This window comes from Monodon monoceros, unplaced genomic scaffold, assembly GCF_005190385.1.
Source record: "Monodon monoceros isolate NGI ecotype Baffin Bay Population unplaced genomic scaffold, NGI_Narwhal_1 Super_Scaffold_4, whole genome shotgun sequence".
Lineage (NCBI taxonomy): Eukaryota > Metazoa > Chordata > Mammalia > Artiodactyla > Monodontidae > Monodon > Monodon monoceros.
This window is the reverse complement of record NW_021703781.1, coordinates 50,103,282-50,119,064: the sequence shown is the minus strand read 5'-3', so window position 1 is coordinate 50,119,064 and position 15,783 is coordinate 50,103,282. Positions and strand designations below refer to the sequence as shown.

General features: G+C 43.5%; 1 protein-coding gene across 2 annotated transcripts in view; it reads right to left on the bottom strand.

Annotated features, from left to right (window-relative positions):
• TBC1D12 (TBC1 domain family member 12) overlaps window positions 1-15,783 on the bottom strand; it is a 124,963-nt gene that overhangs the window by 82,499 nt on the left and 26,681 nt on the right. The window contains exon 1 of one of the 2 annotated variants that reach the window (XM_029245442.1): window positions 11,275-12,338. The exons of the other annotated variant lie outside the window; for it this stretch is intronic. Within the exon in view, the coding sequence (XP_029101275.1) occupies window positions 11,275-12,212 (938 nt within the window). The 5' untranslated portion in view covers window positions 12,213-12,338. Of the gene's footprint in view, window positions 1-11,274; window positions 12,339-15,783 lie in introns of those variants that run through there. 2 annotated transcript variants of the gene reach the window in all.

Here is a 15,783-nt window from a genome sequence, read left to right as displayed (position 1 = left end):
CATTGGTACTAATTTTAGGTAGTACCAATGAAGTTAAAAAGTCAATTCAGCAGGGGTGGGGTGAGGAGTGTCAAGGACCATGTAAGCAAAAAAGCAACTTAAATTTTATCACTTTTCAAAAACACAGAAACTACTTATTCAATTGAGACCTTTTACCGATTTAAAACTTTAATAACTTACTTCAAAACTTAAATTTCTACACAATATATCTTCCTGATAATGAACAATTTTCTTCTCATGGGTGAGAGATTTAAATTGTTTACTAGATTTACCTGGTGCTTGTAGAAGTTTGCCTTTTAGCACTTGAACTCAAGTAAGAATACATTCTGTAAAATTGTATATTGCATTTATCTTACACTTTGATACATGCACTTAATACATGAATCTATCATACTAACAACCTAAACTTTTAAAGTCTAAATTAAACCTGATATACACAACCTGTCATTAAAAAATATTTCTGTTGCAGGATATAACCTGTTAAGAAGCCATGAGGGGATGGGGATATTAGGGAAGTTAAGAAGAAGAGGCACAGCAGCTATCTTTAAGAAGTTGCCAGAAACATCCACAAAGGCATTGAAGTAAGCAGAATAGAAAAATAAATATGTAAATAATCTCTGCCAATACTCTGAAGCCCACAGGCCAAAGTACAGAGCTAACTTCCAGCTAACATTTATTCTCTCCAGCAATTTTTCTCTATACAAACCTCTTCAAACTCATTCTCTAACAGTCTCTCTCTAACAGAACCTCCACACCCTCCCAATTTTATCTTCTTTCTTACCACCTTAACTGGAATAGTATAGAAACAAAGTATTTATCTTTAGTTTTATTTTATATTCCCTGTCCTGCTTTTAGAAAGCAGGTAATATGAGCATTTTATGTTTTTCTAATAACGACAACAAAAACCAATGAACTGTTATAGTCTTTGAATAACTTTTCCCTGGGACAGCAAAGAAAAGTATTTCCCGTCCTTGACTAGAAAATGACTACAGTCTAGATGAAAACCAGATTTGGAAATTCTAAATAATGCCCAGGGTATGACGGGTAGTTGTATATTACAGTATTGGGGAAAATATGAGAACACAGCACAGAATTTGATTTCAAAACTATCATGTTCAATTCCAAACTTAAAATGTTTTAATCTGTGTGAGGTTAGAGACGGGCAGAAGGAAATATTTTTTAACCAAGAAATGTATCCCAAAGTAAAATTCATATTAAAAAGAAACTGAAAAGCAAAATTCAAAGGTAAATTAAACGCATTACCAAGTTTACTCTCAAACTAGCTCTAAGTAGGAACGTAACTTATAGCTTGGTTTCCTAGGTAAACTTCTCTTAATTGCAGGAAAGAGCCTGCTGAAAACCCAGACAGTCACATGGTTTTTCATCTCTTTCTTGTTTTGGCCACAGAAATAAGAAGTGCAAGAAAGGCTGAAGCAGCAAATTCTGGAGGGGAATAAGCCATGTACAACATGCAGGAGTTTTTCTTAAAGGCATGGAGAAGAATTACAACTACCCAGCAGGAAGACAGGAAATTAATACCCTTTTTGATAAACTATAAATAAGGAGAAGTAAAGTTATGACTCCATGTTGAAGAGACCTGAGTAAGGTTTTGTGAGTTAAAGTTTTTCACAGAACATGTAAGCATGGCTATCTAAACTACATAAAATGAAAGCAAAAGACCTTTCCCACTAATAAAGAGGAAACTAAGATTTAATTAGGTAGAGACAGTTTCTTAACCTAGTGAAAGTTAGCAAAATACTTCTACATTTGTTTTTTAAAAATTATTAATTAATTAATTTTTTGGCTGTGTTGGGTCTTCGTTTCTGTGCGAGGGCTTTCTCTAGTTGCGGCAAGCGAGGGCCACTCTTCATCGCGCTGCGCGGGCCTTTCACTGTCACGGCCTCTCTTGTTGCAGGGCACAGGCTCCAGACGCGCAGGCTCAGTAGTTGTGGCTCACGGGCCTAGTTGCTCTGTGGCGTGTGGGATCCTCCCAGACCAGGACTCGAACCCATGTCCCCTGCACTGGCAGGCAGATTCTCAACCACTGTGCCACCAAGGAAGCCCCTACATTTGTTTTTATACCTGTTCTCTACTATATCTCTATTTATACTCATCAATTACATAGTACCTAAACATGACCCAATTTTAAATCAATACAGCAATCTAAACTATAAATGTTATGTTGTACCTTCTTTCAGTTATTACCTGAGGAGACCTGCCTATCGATAATTTCAGCTGACACTTGAACAATGCAGGGACTACGGGGACCTACCTTCCACACAGACAAAAATCCCAGTATAATTTTACAGTCTGCCCTCCTTACCTGTGGTTCTGCATCCAGGGATTCAATTAACAGAAGACGGTGTAGGACTGTAGTATTTACTAATGAAAAAAATCCACATGTAAGTGGACCCACGCAGTTCAAACCCCTGTTTTTCAAGGGTCAAATGTATTTCATTAATTCTAGTGTGGGAACCACCTGCATCAGAATCACGTGAGAATCTGTTAAATACCTGGATTCGTACCAGGCCCCACCCAAGACCTACTAAATCTAAAAGGGGACTCAAGGAATGTGCATTCTTAACTCCCCACAGCCCCACACCACAGGTGATTTTAAGCACTAACGTTTAATGATTACCGTCCTAGGGTCTAAGCAACTAGCAACCACCACTCCCTGGGGACAACGTTTAGTGTAGCTAACAGGGTTCCTAGGAATAAATAAGCCACCTCAGAAAGGATTGGCTTTCCCTTTCTGAATAATACATTCATAGATGGGTAACAGCTGTATCACCTCAAAATCTCCAAATGTCTTCACTTTTCCTCAAAGCTTTCCTACCACAAAATACTAAGTATGAAATGTATGAGTAAGCCAAGTTAAACATTTCATGAATTTAAACTTACAAAGTTGTTTCTGCCTGTCGTAAAAGTTCCTTAAAACAATAAAAGATGCAAACATTTTAATCTTTCTCAACATTCCCTCCTTTCAGTTTCTTCTCAGATCTGCTTTTTAGGCAAAGCTTCACTACTTCTGGAAATTTTATATCACTACACCAGAGTCCATTTTGACACCCATCCAATCCCAATACAAATTATTTTAAAATCTGCTACAGAAACTGTGCAATGTTTCTTCAGGGAGTACACAAAAAATTCATTCCAGTCTCTCCCTTTCTTTAAACCAGTTGATTTCAGTGATGAAGGTGGGGAAGGGACTGTGGAGGTCTTCTGTGGTATGAATAACATTTGAATCCTCACTATATACCAAATAATAAATACAAGGCGCTTAGTATATTATCTCATTTAACCCTCATGACAATCCCATGTGATAGGTATCACTATTACCCCCATTTTATGGATGAGTTGCCTAAGGTCCAGAGAGGTCAAGTAACTTGTCCATAATTACACAGCTAGTAAGCTTATTCAAAGCCAGGCAGTCCAACTCGACAACTAGCATCTTTTTTTTTTTCGCGGTACGCGGGCCTCTCACAGTTGTGGCCTCTCCCGTTGCGGAGCACAGGCTCCGGACGCGCAGGCTCAGCGGCCATGGCTCACGGGCTCAGCCGCTCCGCGGCATGTGGGATCCTCCCGGACCGGGGAACGAACCCATGTCCCCTGCATCGGCAGGCGGACTCTCAACCACTGCACCACCAGGGAAGCCCACACAACCAGCATCTTTAACCACTACATTATATCCTACAGTTTGAAGATGCCACCTGCCAAAAGCAAGTCCCCTGAGTCCAACTAAGTAGGGGTTGTGGATTCTGAAGAATCCGATTTTTTTTTAAATGTGCTTTTAGGTGATTCTGAAGTACAACAAAGGCTAGGAACAGTCCTCCCAAGTGGAACACTGGCAAACTTTGAGAAATAACTCATGGTCTAGAAGTTAAAAGTCTCAAATTCCAGTTCATTGATTAACTAGAATTTACTTATTACCCTTTTCCTACTCCAAATAAATTTTAAAGAAAAAAAAATCTAGAATTTTCTAAAGAAAAAAAATGAGAGCTGCTGGTCTGTCCTCTCTGCATATGGGAAACTAAACAAAGATCACTGATGTTTAGCATGATTACTCTGAGGCAGAGTTAGACCTTTACCAAAGAAAATGTTCAAGGTAGAATTTAGAGTTGAAGGGGATATTTCTATCTCTGGCAACCTTCTCATTTTACAGATGAAAAAACATGCTGTTTTTTTAAGCATCCTCTTTAACTTGGTTCACATTTGTAGTATTTAGCCAACAAATATTTGAGGTCTACAACAGTGAGTGCAAGAGAACTGTGCAATATCACAGTGTATTGGAGCTGAAAGGGACTCTGAATCTCCTAATTTCACAGATGGGTAAACTGAAGTCTAGAAATTTAATGATTTGCCCAAGATCACACAATTATTTAATGGTAGAAGAAAAGACACTACCTAGGACAAAAGCCAAGTTTCTTATTTCTCAAGACAATAGTATTTTCACTACACCAAAAGCTATGTTTTTGTTCATAAACTTTTTTTTTTTTGCTGTACGCGGGCCTCTCACTGTTGTGGCCTCTCCCGTTGCGGAGCACAGGTTCCAGACGTGCAGGCTCAGCGGCCATGGCTCACGGGCCCAGCCGTTCCGCGGCATGTGGGATCCTCCCAGACCGGGGCACGAACCTGTGTCCCCTGCATCGGCAGGCGGACTCTCAACCACTGCGCCATCAGGGAAGCTCCATAAACTTCTTATAATTCACAGAAATCAATGTATTAGCTCCAAACCATGGCAATCATATCTATGTCTAGTTCTGATTTTTTTTTATTCATTAACTATCTGACTCTGGGCAAATGAGTATAAAATAAATAAATAAACCTTACCCTTTAGGTCACAGGAATATTTCAAGAATCTAAAAAAAACCTTATAGGGTTTCCCTGGTGGCGCAGTGGTTGAGAGTCCGCCTGCCGATGCTAGGGGACACGGGTTTGTGCCCCGGTCCGGGAAGATCCTACACGCCGCGGAGAGGCTGGGCCCGTGAGCCATGGCCGCTGAGCCTGCGTGTCCGGAGCCTGTGCTCTGCAACGGGAGAGGCCACAACAGTGAGAGGCCCGCGTACAGCAAAACAAAACAAAACAAAACAAACAACAAAAAAACTTATAACAAATAGGTACTGGTTGTTAAATCTAGTAAATGTTGCTCCAAATAGTCTGAACTGAAAAGTTTTAAAAACCGTTGCTCTAGATCACCTGAAGAACAACTCATTACCATGTCTAACTCATTTCCAATACTAAATTAATACCATCTTACTAGGTGATGGCTAGCAAATAAAAGTTGTGACAAATGTACCACAGTTATGTGATGCTGCCAACATAGGGAACTGGGTGAGGGGTATGCCAGAACTCTCTGTAGTACTGTTGCAACTTTTCTGTAAATATAAAACTATTCTTAAACAAAAAATATTTTAAAAAATGAAAAGTAAATCTCTATGCCCATTTTGAACAGTTCAGAAAATTTCTACCAAACAAGTTAACTCCAAGTTAACATTCAAACAATAGCCTGCTTTGCTTATTGGGGCTTAGTGTTAAAACGTTAATTTAGTTTAGCACTTCAAAATAATATGTTTGGGGACTTCCCTGGTGGCGCAGTGGTTAAGAATCCGCCTGCCAATTCATGGGACACGGGTTCGAGCCCTGGTCTGGGAGGATCTCACATGCCGCAGAGCAGCTAAGCCCGTGCGCCAAAACTACTGAGCCTGCGCGCCTAGAGCCCGTGCTCCGCAACAAGAAGCCACCGCAATGAGAAGCCCGCACACCGCAACGAAGAGTAGCCCCCGCTCGCCACAACTAGAGAAAGCCTGCACGCAGCAATGAAGACCCAAAACAGTCAAAAATAAATAAATTAATTAATGAAAAACAAAAAGCAAAATAATATGTTTGGGCGATTAAAACTACCTTAGTCCCCCAAAATTGGAGTTTCCTAGTACTTTCTAGCTAATTTATATTCAGATGATCACATCTCTAACCATGAAGTCCTTGAACCAATGCTGGATTTCCAATTGTTTAGTATAGATACCTAGGTTTTGGCAGTTGGTTGGTTTCTTTAAGAAAATACTGGATCTGAGAGGGGAAAAAGGGTCAGAAACAGGGGAAAGATACAAAAGGCTCTTCAGCCACTAGCTCCTCAATCTAATACTATCATAGTGGGTGGCTTCACAACACTACAGGGCCCTTATTTTTATGCTAGAGCAACTGATTACACATTCTTTCCAGCTTCTCTAAAATTTTAAACACTGTAATTAGATTAATATACAGATATTAATATATAAGTAATATCCAAGAGAGTTTCATTAGTGAGACAAATACTTTAGCCTTTATTTTTACAATCTCTTCTAGTAACAAAAATTTAATGTTTACAGCAAGATATTTCTTCATTCTCCTTAAATCATACCACACCCGTTTTAAAGAACTGCTTGTTTTGGGGAGCTATAAAAATCTCTTAAAACTTATCAGAAGTTTGATATTTTGCCTTTTCTTTATTGAGATGTTAAAGAAGGGAGTTTTTGAGAAACTGGTCTTAAAACTGTAGTTAAACAAACAAAGGAGCCCTATCTGACAGAGTCAATGATGGCTCAGTCAGGTGAATAATGATTTCATCAACTAGTGTTCACCAACTAAATTCTGAGTAGGAGAGAAAATTTTATTGTTTCTGAGAAGCTTAAATTAAGGAAAATTATAACTGTTAGAAAGTTTTTATTCTCAATATCATAACAAAAAGTATATTCTCAACAATTTTCATATTGGGAAGATTGGGACTGCCTGCATATGAAAAGAAATCACTAAATGAGCCTTTCTAGTCTTCCCTGTTCAGCTACTCATAATAAAAAGAGCTCCGTGAAAATAATTTTGTGCAACAATGTTTAGGAAGTTTCAGAGTCGATAATTACCGGGAAAGCTACATGAATCTCTATGTTCCAGAATCTATAAAATCAATCTATAAAGGTCTACATAGATTCCACAATCTATAAAGTCTATCTTTTCAGATAAAAGAAAAAAAACCTTCGGTATTTTTTCCCCTACCTTAGCTACGCCCTTTTAAGCCACTGAATTCTTATGATTCATCTTGAAAATTTTGTAAAAAACTATCAACACTACCAGGAGACACAGACAGATACTTGCGTGTTTCTAAACAACAGTAACTGCCAGTGCAATCCAAACAAGCCTCAAAAGTATTAAACAGCCTTTAAACATTTTTTATTTTATATTAGAATATAGTTGATTAACAATGTTGTGTTAGTTTCAGGTACAGCAAAGTGATTTAGTTATACACATACATGTATCTACCCTTTTTCAAATTCTTTTCCCATTTAGGTTACTACAGAATATTGAGCAGATTTCCCTATGCTATACAGTAGGTCCTTCGTTATCTATTTTAAATATAGCAGTGTGTACTTGTCAATCCCAAACTCCCAATCTATTTATTTAAAAGGTTTTTAAAAATACACCTATTAAGAGTGTATTGACTTAAAGAATAAACCACTGTAGTCTGAAAACAATTAAGACATGAATTTGCTTAAAGGACACATAAAAATGGTTTAAAGCTACTTCACTTTCAAAACAGAATAATAAACAGATCCTTGAGAAACGAAGGCTAGCCTGAAAACACAAGAGATTTGCTTTTAAGCTTTCATCTTTTTCTCACTGCTAAGTTGGTGATAGTGGCAGTAGTGGTACTCACCTAGCATTTCAAAACTTTTATAGACAGGAAAGGGCTAAGGATCTAAAGGAATGTTACTTCTAGGCCTCCCGTAATCAAGTCACCATAAACACAGAGAGATGCCCGAGTGAAGCTAGGGCAAGCCCCCAACAGGGACTGAAATAGAACTCACCTCATCTAGAAGGGAGGGCAAGCAGGAGATGATGAGAGCTGTCCCATCCTGGACCAAATGCCTTTTTCTCCTACATGATTTCTACCCTACTCAATGAAGCCCCTGCCAATGATGTGTCTTGATTGAACATATTTTTGTAGTAATAGATATGCTGCTATAAAATGGTCCCCTCTCTTTACTTGTAAAAGGTTAAAACAGACATGAAACTATTCTTTCAAACTCTTTCTGTTATAAATTTTTTGCCCAGTTAAGAGAAAGAGAGGAAGTGGAAAGGAGAAGGGAATGATGGAGATAATCAGGCGGGAAGGAAAAGAGTCACAGGTAAACAGAAGTTATAATCAAATTCCTGGACTGAAAATCAGAAATCCTGGTTCCTAATCCCAGCTCTGCTATTAGCTAACTAAACTCCTCTCTTTAGACAGTGAGATTCCTCACCAAAAAATGAAGTGAGGGAAGGGGCTGCACCAAGAACAGGAATACATCCTAGAACAAGATATCCCCAAAGGAAGGCCTCATCTGGGTTTCAGAATTGAGAATGACAACTGTGCACAGGAAGAAAAACCACTCTTAGGTTGTAGGGATAAGGGAAATTTCTGATTATTCTCTTCGGGGATGGACGATTTGTTCAAAATTACACTACCTAGAGAGGAGTAAAAACAGAGAGTCTGTGCAAGTTGTCACTTCAACACAATCTGAATGGGATTCTTCATACTAGCACTAGGTACTGTAGATTCAGAAATGAACACCACAGTCTCTGCCTTTAAGGTGTTCAGAATCCAGTTAAGGCTTTGACTAAATGCTAAGAGAAAAATTATGCCTCTGTCTGATTCTGCTCTTTCCCAAGAATGTTAAATGAAGCAAGCAATGATGCTTAGAATCTTTTTTTTTTTTTTTTGCGGTACGCGGGCCTCTCACCAATGTGGCCTCTCCCGCCGCGGAGCACAGGCTCCGGACGTGCAGGCTCAGCGGCCATGGCTCACAGGTCCCGCCGCTCCACGGCATATGGGATCTTCCCAGACCGGGGCACGAACCCGCATCCCCTGCATTGGCAGGCGGACTCTCAACCACTGCACCACCAGGGAAGCCCGATGCTTAGAATCTTGACATTCAGATCTCAAAAATGAAGCTTACAGAAATTAACTTCAGGGGACCTAAGTTTACTGATTTCCTACCCAGTGCTCTGCTACATGTGAAAAGTATATCACATGAATGTCAACTACCATGCTAATTAAAGTCCTATTAGTCTACAGGTTAAAGAAATTTTCTAAATTATATAAAAATTCCTGCCTACTGTCAATAATATGAAAGCCTCTTATAACAGATTTGCCTTATTATTTGAATATTGCAATACATATATAATGTATCTGTCTTCAAACTTAATCCCCACTAGCCTGCACTCCACCTCCAAGTCAGGGACCAAGCAAGTACTCTGGGTGTACTGGTTGAATTAGTGCTCTCCACAGCCCCTTTCAGGTGTAAAACTGCCTGACAGGGCTTCCCTGGTGGCACAGTGGCTAAGAACCCGCCTGCCATTGCAGGGGACAAGGGTTCGAGCCCTGGTCTGGGAAGATCCCACATGCCGCGGAGCAACTAAGTCCGTGCGCCACAACTACTTAGCCTGCGCTCTACAACCCGTGAGCCACAACTACTGAAGCCTGTGCGCCTAGAGCCCGTGCTCCACAGCCAGAGAAGCCACTGCAATGAGAAGCCCATGCACCTCAACCAAGAGTAGCCCCTGCTCACGGCAACTAGAGAAAGCCCCCGCGCAGTAACAAAGACCCAGCGCAGCCAAAAATTAATTAATTAATTAATTAAAAAGCACTTAAGGTGTGTTAAGTTTTTTTACTTGTAACCTTGTGGAACTTTTGGGTGTTTATTGGTAATGTTTTTATGTCAGCTGTCAGGCAGTTTTATTTATTTATTATTTTTGGCTGCGTTGGGTCTTCATTATGGTGTGTGGGCTTCTCATTGTGGTGGCTTCTCTTGTTGCAGAACACGGGCTCTAGGCATGTGGGCTTCAGTAGTTGTGGCACACAGGCTCAGTAGTTGTGGCTGGCGGGCTCTAGAGCGCAGACTCGGTAGTTGTGGCGCATTGGCTTCACTGCTCCGCGTCATGTGGGATTCTCCCCCGGCCAGGGCTCGAACCTGTGTCCCCTACATTGGCAGGCGGATTCCTAACCACTGCACCACCAGGAAAGCCCCCTTAAGTGCATTTAAAATATTGCCACTACAAGCTTTAAGTATATCTTTGCAATTGTAGGCACAAATACAGATCTCACTACTATATATGTTGTCCTATGAGTAACACATAATTAGGATTTCCCAATCTTGATTTAAACAACTTCATAATTTATTCGTAAATTTATACAAGCAGGAAAAATAAGTTAATAACGTAGAAAAAGGAGTAAGAAATATTAATCAGAAAACCGTGCCTGTGTGTCTACAAATATGCACACTAACTGTATAATCCTCTAAAACTTGAGTCGCATTCCTTATTTCTTTTACTTCTGGTTTTTGTCAAGATCCCTAAAAAGGGAACAAAAACACAAGAGAAAGGAGAAAGAACTTTGAAAGGGAGGGTTTTACAAGTTGGGAATACTTTCCTGTTTTCCTAGAGACTTAAAAAAAATAAGCGTGTCAAAATGTGACCCAAAAGAAATTGCTTTTTCATTAATGTACATTAAAATGAGTATTTTCTAACGACATATTTATCCCTATCAAAGTTCCACTCTGAACCCTGCAGTGTCCAGCACCGTAATTTAATTTCAAGAATAGCAGGTCAAATCACATATACAACACCATAAAAAATTAAAAAGAAGATGCTTTAAAAAGGTAGAGGACTATCTGGTAAAAGGAAAGAGGGATTTTTCTACATAAAGCGCCATAGTAATTTGGCCTAAAGGCCGGTATCAAATTCTAAACACCAAACTGACGGCATTTTAATAAAAGCCACTGAAACAAGCTGTTAAAGGCTATGAAACACAACCGCCTCTACTTTCAAGAATTCCCAAACTACTTGAATGGGTTTAGACTCCAGGCAAATAGCTCTCCAAAATGACTTCCCTTTCTCTTTCACAACCGCACCCGTACACACGCACCGCACCACACCGCCACCCGCCCCTAATTTTTTGTAGTACATGGGGACGAGGAAAGTGGTCTGTTTTTCCGGAAGAGGGAAAACTGTAGGTAAGGCACTAGGACGCCGGCCTGAAAACACAGAAACCAGGTGTGAATGGCAGGTAGACCGTCCAGCGGACAAGGGAACAGAAAGCCTGGCTCCCCGCGCTCACAACTTCTCCGATACACAATTCAGACCTAGTTCCTCTTCCCCCGGTGAAAAATCAAAGCTCAATCCGGACGCCAGAGAGAGCCTCCACGCCGCTCTCCGCCAGCTCCCGGCCCGAGCCCTCCCCGAACCCCGGCGCAGTCTGCGCTGTACCTGGCGAAGAAGTCGGCGAAGCCGCCGCTCCGTCGAGCCCGGGCCGAGGTCCCCGCGGGGCCCTGCTCCGCGGCAGGCGAGGGCACCGGCGGCCCCGACGGCGGCAGGTGGTCGCGGGCGCTCTGGTGGCGGCTCACCTCGAATGTGTTCCGAGAGTTCAAGTGAACGTCGGAGAAAACGAGGCGCGACTCGGCGCCGGCGCCTCCGCTAGTCCTCTCGGCCGAGGTGACCGGCGACGCGCCCTCCTCGGGATCCCCGGGGCCGGCTCCCGGCTGCTCCAAGTCCTCGCTGCCACTGCCGCTGACGGCCGGACTGCCCCCCGAGCCGCTGCCCGCATCCTCGGGCCTTTCGGCGTCCGCCGCCGCCAGGCAGCAGCTCCGCAGCGGGTCCTCGAGCGGCGCGGCCCAGTCGGACGGGCTGCCCGCGCCGTCCGCGCCCTCGTCGCCAGGCCCCTCCGGGCGGAGGCGGCGGTGGCGCGGCTCCCGGCCGCCGGCGCGGGCCAGGTCGCGATAGTCTGGGCCCGGCAGAAAGCCCGAGTCCCCGTTGGTCATGCCTCCGTGCCGCGCCGCGCGGGCATCCGCCGCTTCCGCGCCGCGGTGCTTGGAGCCCGCGTCCGGCGGGCAGGCGTCCGAGTGCGGGGCTGCGGAGCGCGGCAGAACGCGGGGCTGGCCGGCGGGGAGCGGACAGTAGCACAGCCCGGGCTCCAGCTGCCCCCCGGTCTCCGCGAGATAACGCCTAAGGAGCTGCTGAGGCGGCGGCGTCTCCTCCTCTTCTTCCTCCTCCTGCTCCTCCGGAGTCTCCACAGCGCCGGCGCCTCCGCCAAAGCCGTCCGTGGCCCGAATCATCTTCCCGTCCAGGCCTGCGGGCTCGGGCGCCGGCACAGGGAGCAACTTGGGGTTTCTTCCCGAGCAGGTTCCGGCATCCTCCGGACCCACCATCTGGGGCCGGGTGAGCGCCACCCGAGGAGGTACGGGCTCGGTCCGGGAAGAGCCCTGAGTGCTGGGGCAGCAGCGGCTGCCGCCGCACCGTTCCCAGACCCGCCCCTCCCTCCCGGGAATTCGGGCTGTTGCGGGAGGGCGGGCACCCGCCTGGGCTAGCGCACGCGCAAAAGCCAGACCGGTCAAGCCCCGACCTGGAGATTCCACGAACCATAGAGATGGTAGCTAGAGAGACCCGCTCCGTGACACTCCAACTGCCAATCTGGGATCCGGCGTCTGGATGACGGAGGCTGGTTGGCCCACGCGGAACGTGACTGTCCTTACAGAAGCACGGGTATGGCTCGCTTAGCAAAAATTCACTTGACGTACTTAATTTATGGGAGTAGAATACAGTATGTTAGATGTTAAGTCCTTCCAGCTCTAATTGGTCGCTAGTCGACTTTACACTTTTATATCCACCGATCCATTGCCACAATTTAGGGTTTCTTCGCCTCAGGTCAAAACTCTTCCTTCTCCACTTCATCTTCCCCAATACTACCAAAGTTATCTTTCTTATCTAGGACCACGTTTCATCACATCACCCTCTCTTAAAGATTTCCATCATCACTTAAGGAGAAAGAGGAAGTAGAGTCAGGCAGAGAGGGCTATTGAAATAATTCCAGCACCCCATGAAAATGGATTAAAATGGGGTAATAAGCAATGAATGGAAATGAAGTGTAGAAATCACCAGATGTGATAATTGATCAGATATAAGGAGTGACTGAAGAGGGAGGAACCAGCCAAATTACTACAAAACTCTTGAGACTGAAACTGATGTGGTTTGAAGAAATAGGGACTTGGATTGGAAATAACTTGATTAATAGGAGAAATATATTTGGTAAAGTAAGAATATCCAGCATATAGAGTTCTAAATCTTGGGTTACGGCTTCGGTTTAGAGACGCAGATTGAAGAGTCATCTGCATAATGCAACTAGGTGAGTCATGAGTAACATCATCTAGGAAGAAAGACTAAAGATGGAGGTGGGACAGAGACTCAAAGGTGTCGCTATTTCGGGATGGACAAATAAGCTGTATTGCGAGGGATTAAAGAGGCACTAGTTGTGGATAAAATGAACTGGCAAATATAGACAGCTCATTCTAGAAGTATGTCAATGAAAGGACAGTAGTAGGAGAATGGAGAATTAGAGGAAGCAGCATTGTCAAGCCTTTAAAATATATATACGCACACACAAGAGTGAATGTAACCTATATATGGGTACTAAAATGTGTAAATAAAATGGTCATCCATGTACCTAGCACCCAGTTTAAGAAACGTCAAGTGTCTTTTATAATGAGCATTTTTCAAGGCCCTAAGTAAAAACTAAGTGGCTAGGGCATAGTTAGCAATACATTTAGTATCAAGATCTTTCAGAAGAAATGACCTCCAAGACACAGGTGGAAAAGCTAATATAGGAAAAGAGAAAATATTTGCAATTCATATATATAAGGGTCTACTATCTAGAATATATAAAGAACTCAACTACAAGAAGACAAACAACCCAATTTAAAAATGAGTAAAGGGGCTTCCCCGGTGGTGCAGTGGTTAAGAATCCACCTGCCAAAGCAGGAGACACGGGATCCAGCCCTGGTCCAGGAAGATCCCACATGCCGCGGAGCAACTAAGCCCATGCGCCACAACTACTGAGCCTGTGCTCTAGAGCCCACACGCCACAACTACTGAGCCCACGTGCCACAACTACTGAAGCCCGCGAGCCTAAAGCCCGTGCTCTGCAACAAGAGAAGCCACCGCAATGAGAAGCCCGTGCACCATAATGAAGAGTAGCCCCCGCTCACCGCAACTAGAGAAAAGCCCACGCGCAGCAACGGAGACCCAACGCAGCCAAAAATAAATAAATAAATAAACAAATATGAGTAAAGGACTTGACCAGACATTTCTCTGAAGAAGATATGCTAATAGCTGTTAATAAGCATATGAAATGATGCTCAACATAATTAATCACCAGGGAAATGCAAATCAAAACCTCAGTGAGATAGCACTCACACCCACTAGGAGGACTATAATCAAAAAAGTCGAAAATAACAGGTGGTGTAGAGGATGTGGAGAAAGTGGAACCCTCACACATTGCTGGTAGAAATGTAAAATGGTATAGCTGCTGTGAAAATGTTTGGTTGTTCCTCAGTAACATAGAATTACCATATGACCCAGCAATTCTACTCCTAGGTATATACCCAAAAGAATTGAAAACAGATGTTCAAACAAAAACTTGCACATGAATGTTCACAGCTGCACTATTCATAAAAAACAAATGATGGAAGCAACCGAAATGTCCATCAATAGAGGAGTGGATAAACAGAATGTGATATATACACACAACAGGCTATTAGCCATAAAAAGGAATTAAGTACCAATACATGCTACAAAGTGGATGCATCTCAAAAACATTATGCTAAGTAAAAGGAGCCTGACACAAAAGGTCACATATTATATAATTCCATTTATATGAACTGTCCAGAATAGGTAAATCCATAGAGAAAGAAAGCAGATTGGAGATTGTCAATGGCTGGGGAAACGGGAAAAATAGGGCAGGAATGCCTCATGGATATGGGGTTTTCTTTTGTGTGATGAACATGTTTTAGAACAAGATACAGGTGGTGGTTGCATGACACTGTGAATGTACTAAATGCCATTGAATTGCACTTTTTTTTTTTTTTAGTTTAGTTTTGGCTGCGTTGGGTCTTCATTGCTGCGCATGGGCGTTCTCTAGTTGCTGAGAGCGGGGGCTACTCTTCGATGCGGTTCGCGGGCTTCTCATTGCGATGGCTTCTCTTGTTGCAGAGCACAGGCTCTAGGCGCGTGGGCTTCAGTAGTTGCAGCACGCAGGCTCAGTAGTTGTGGCCCGTGGGCTCTAGAGTGCAGGCTCAGTAGTTGTGGCGCACGGGCTTAGTTGCTCTGCGGCACGTGGGATCTTCCCGGACCAGGGCTCGAACCAATGTCCCCTGCATTGGCAGGCGGATTCTTAACCACTGTGCCACCAGGGAAGTCCCAAATTGCACGGGTTTTTTTTTTGTTGTTTATTTAAGACCCATTTATTCTCTAGTTCTGCCCACACGGAGACACCCTCCTTGAAAAGGCGTTAAATCCTTCCGTTCACTGCAAAACCTTGTGCTGAAAACACGTGTTCCAAGGTTTCAACTACGAGATCCACATTCTTAAAGCACTGATTCTTAAACCTCATCTAGATTTCTCCCCTTGGATGGGGGGAGATGACCCAAACACACCGAAGAACAGCTCAGGACTGTGGGCTCTGCTCGCCCAGAAGACTTTGCAGCTCCCCTGACCACTCGGCTGGAGCCAGGATTAAGGCCCTGAGACGAGGGGCACCTGCTGGGCTGCTGCCACCGCCACCGGCCCCCAACTCCTGTCCTCTTCACTAGGCTGGCTGTTACCTCTAGTTTCCCTGGAGTTTGGGGATTCCAGATGGTCTCTGCTCCCACTTCTGTATCACGCCTGCTGCCTCAGCACTGCTGATCCACACAAAAGTTATTTGATAAGCCTGCAGGTTCTTTTTCA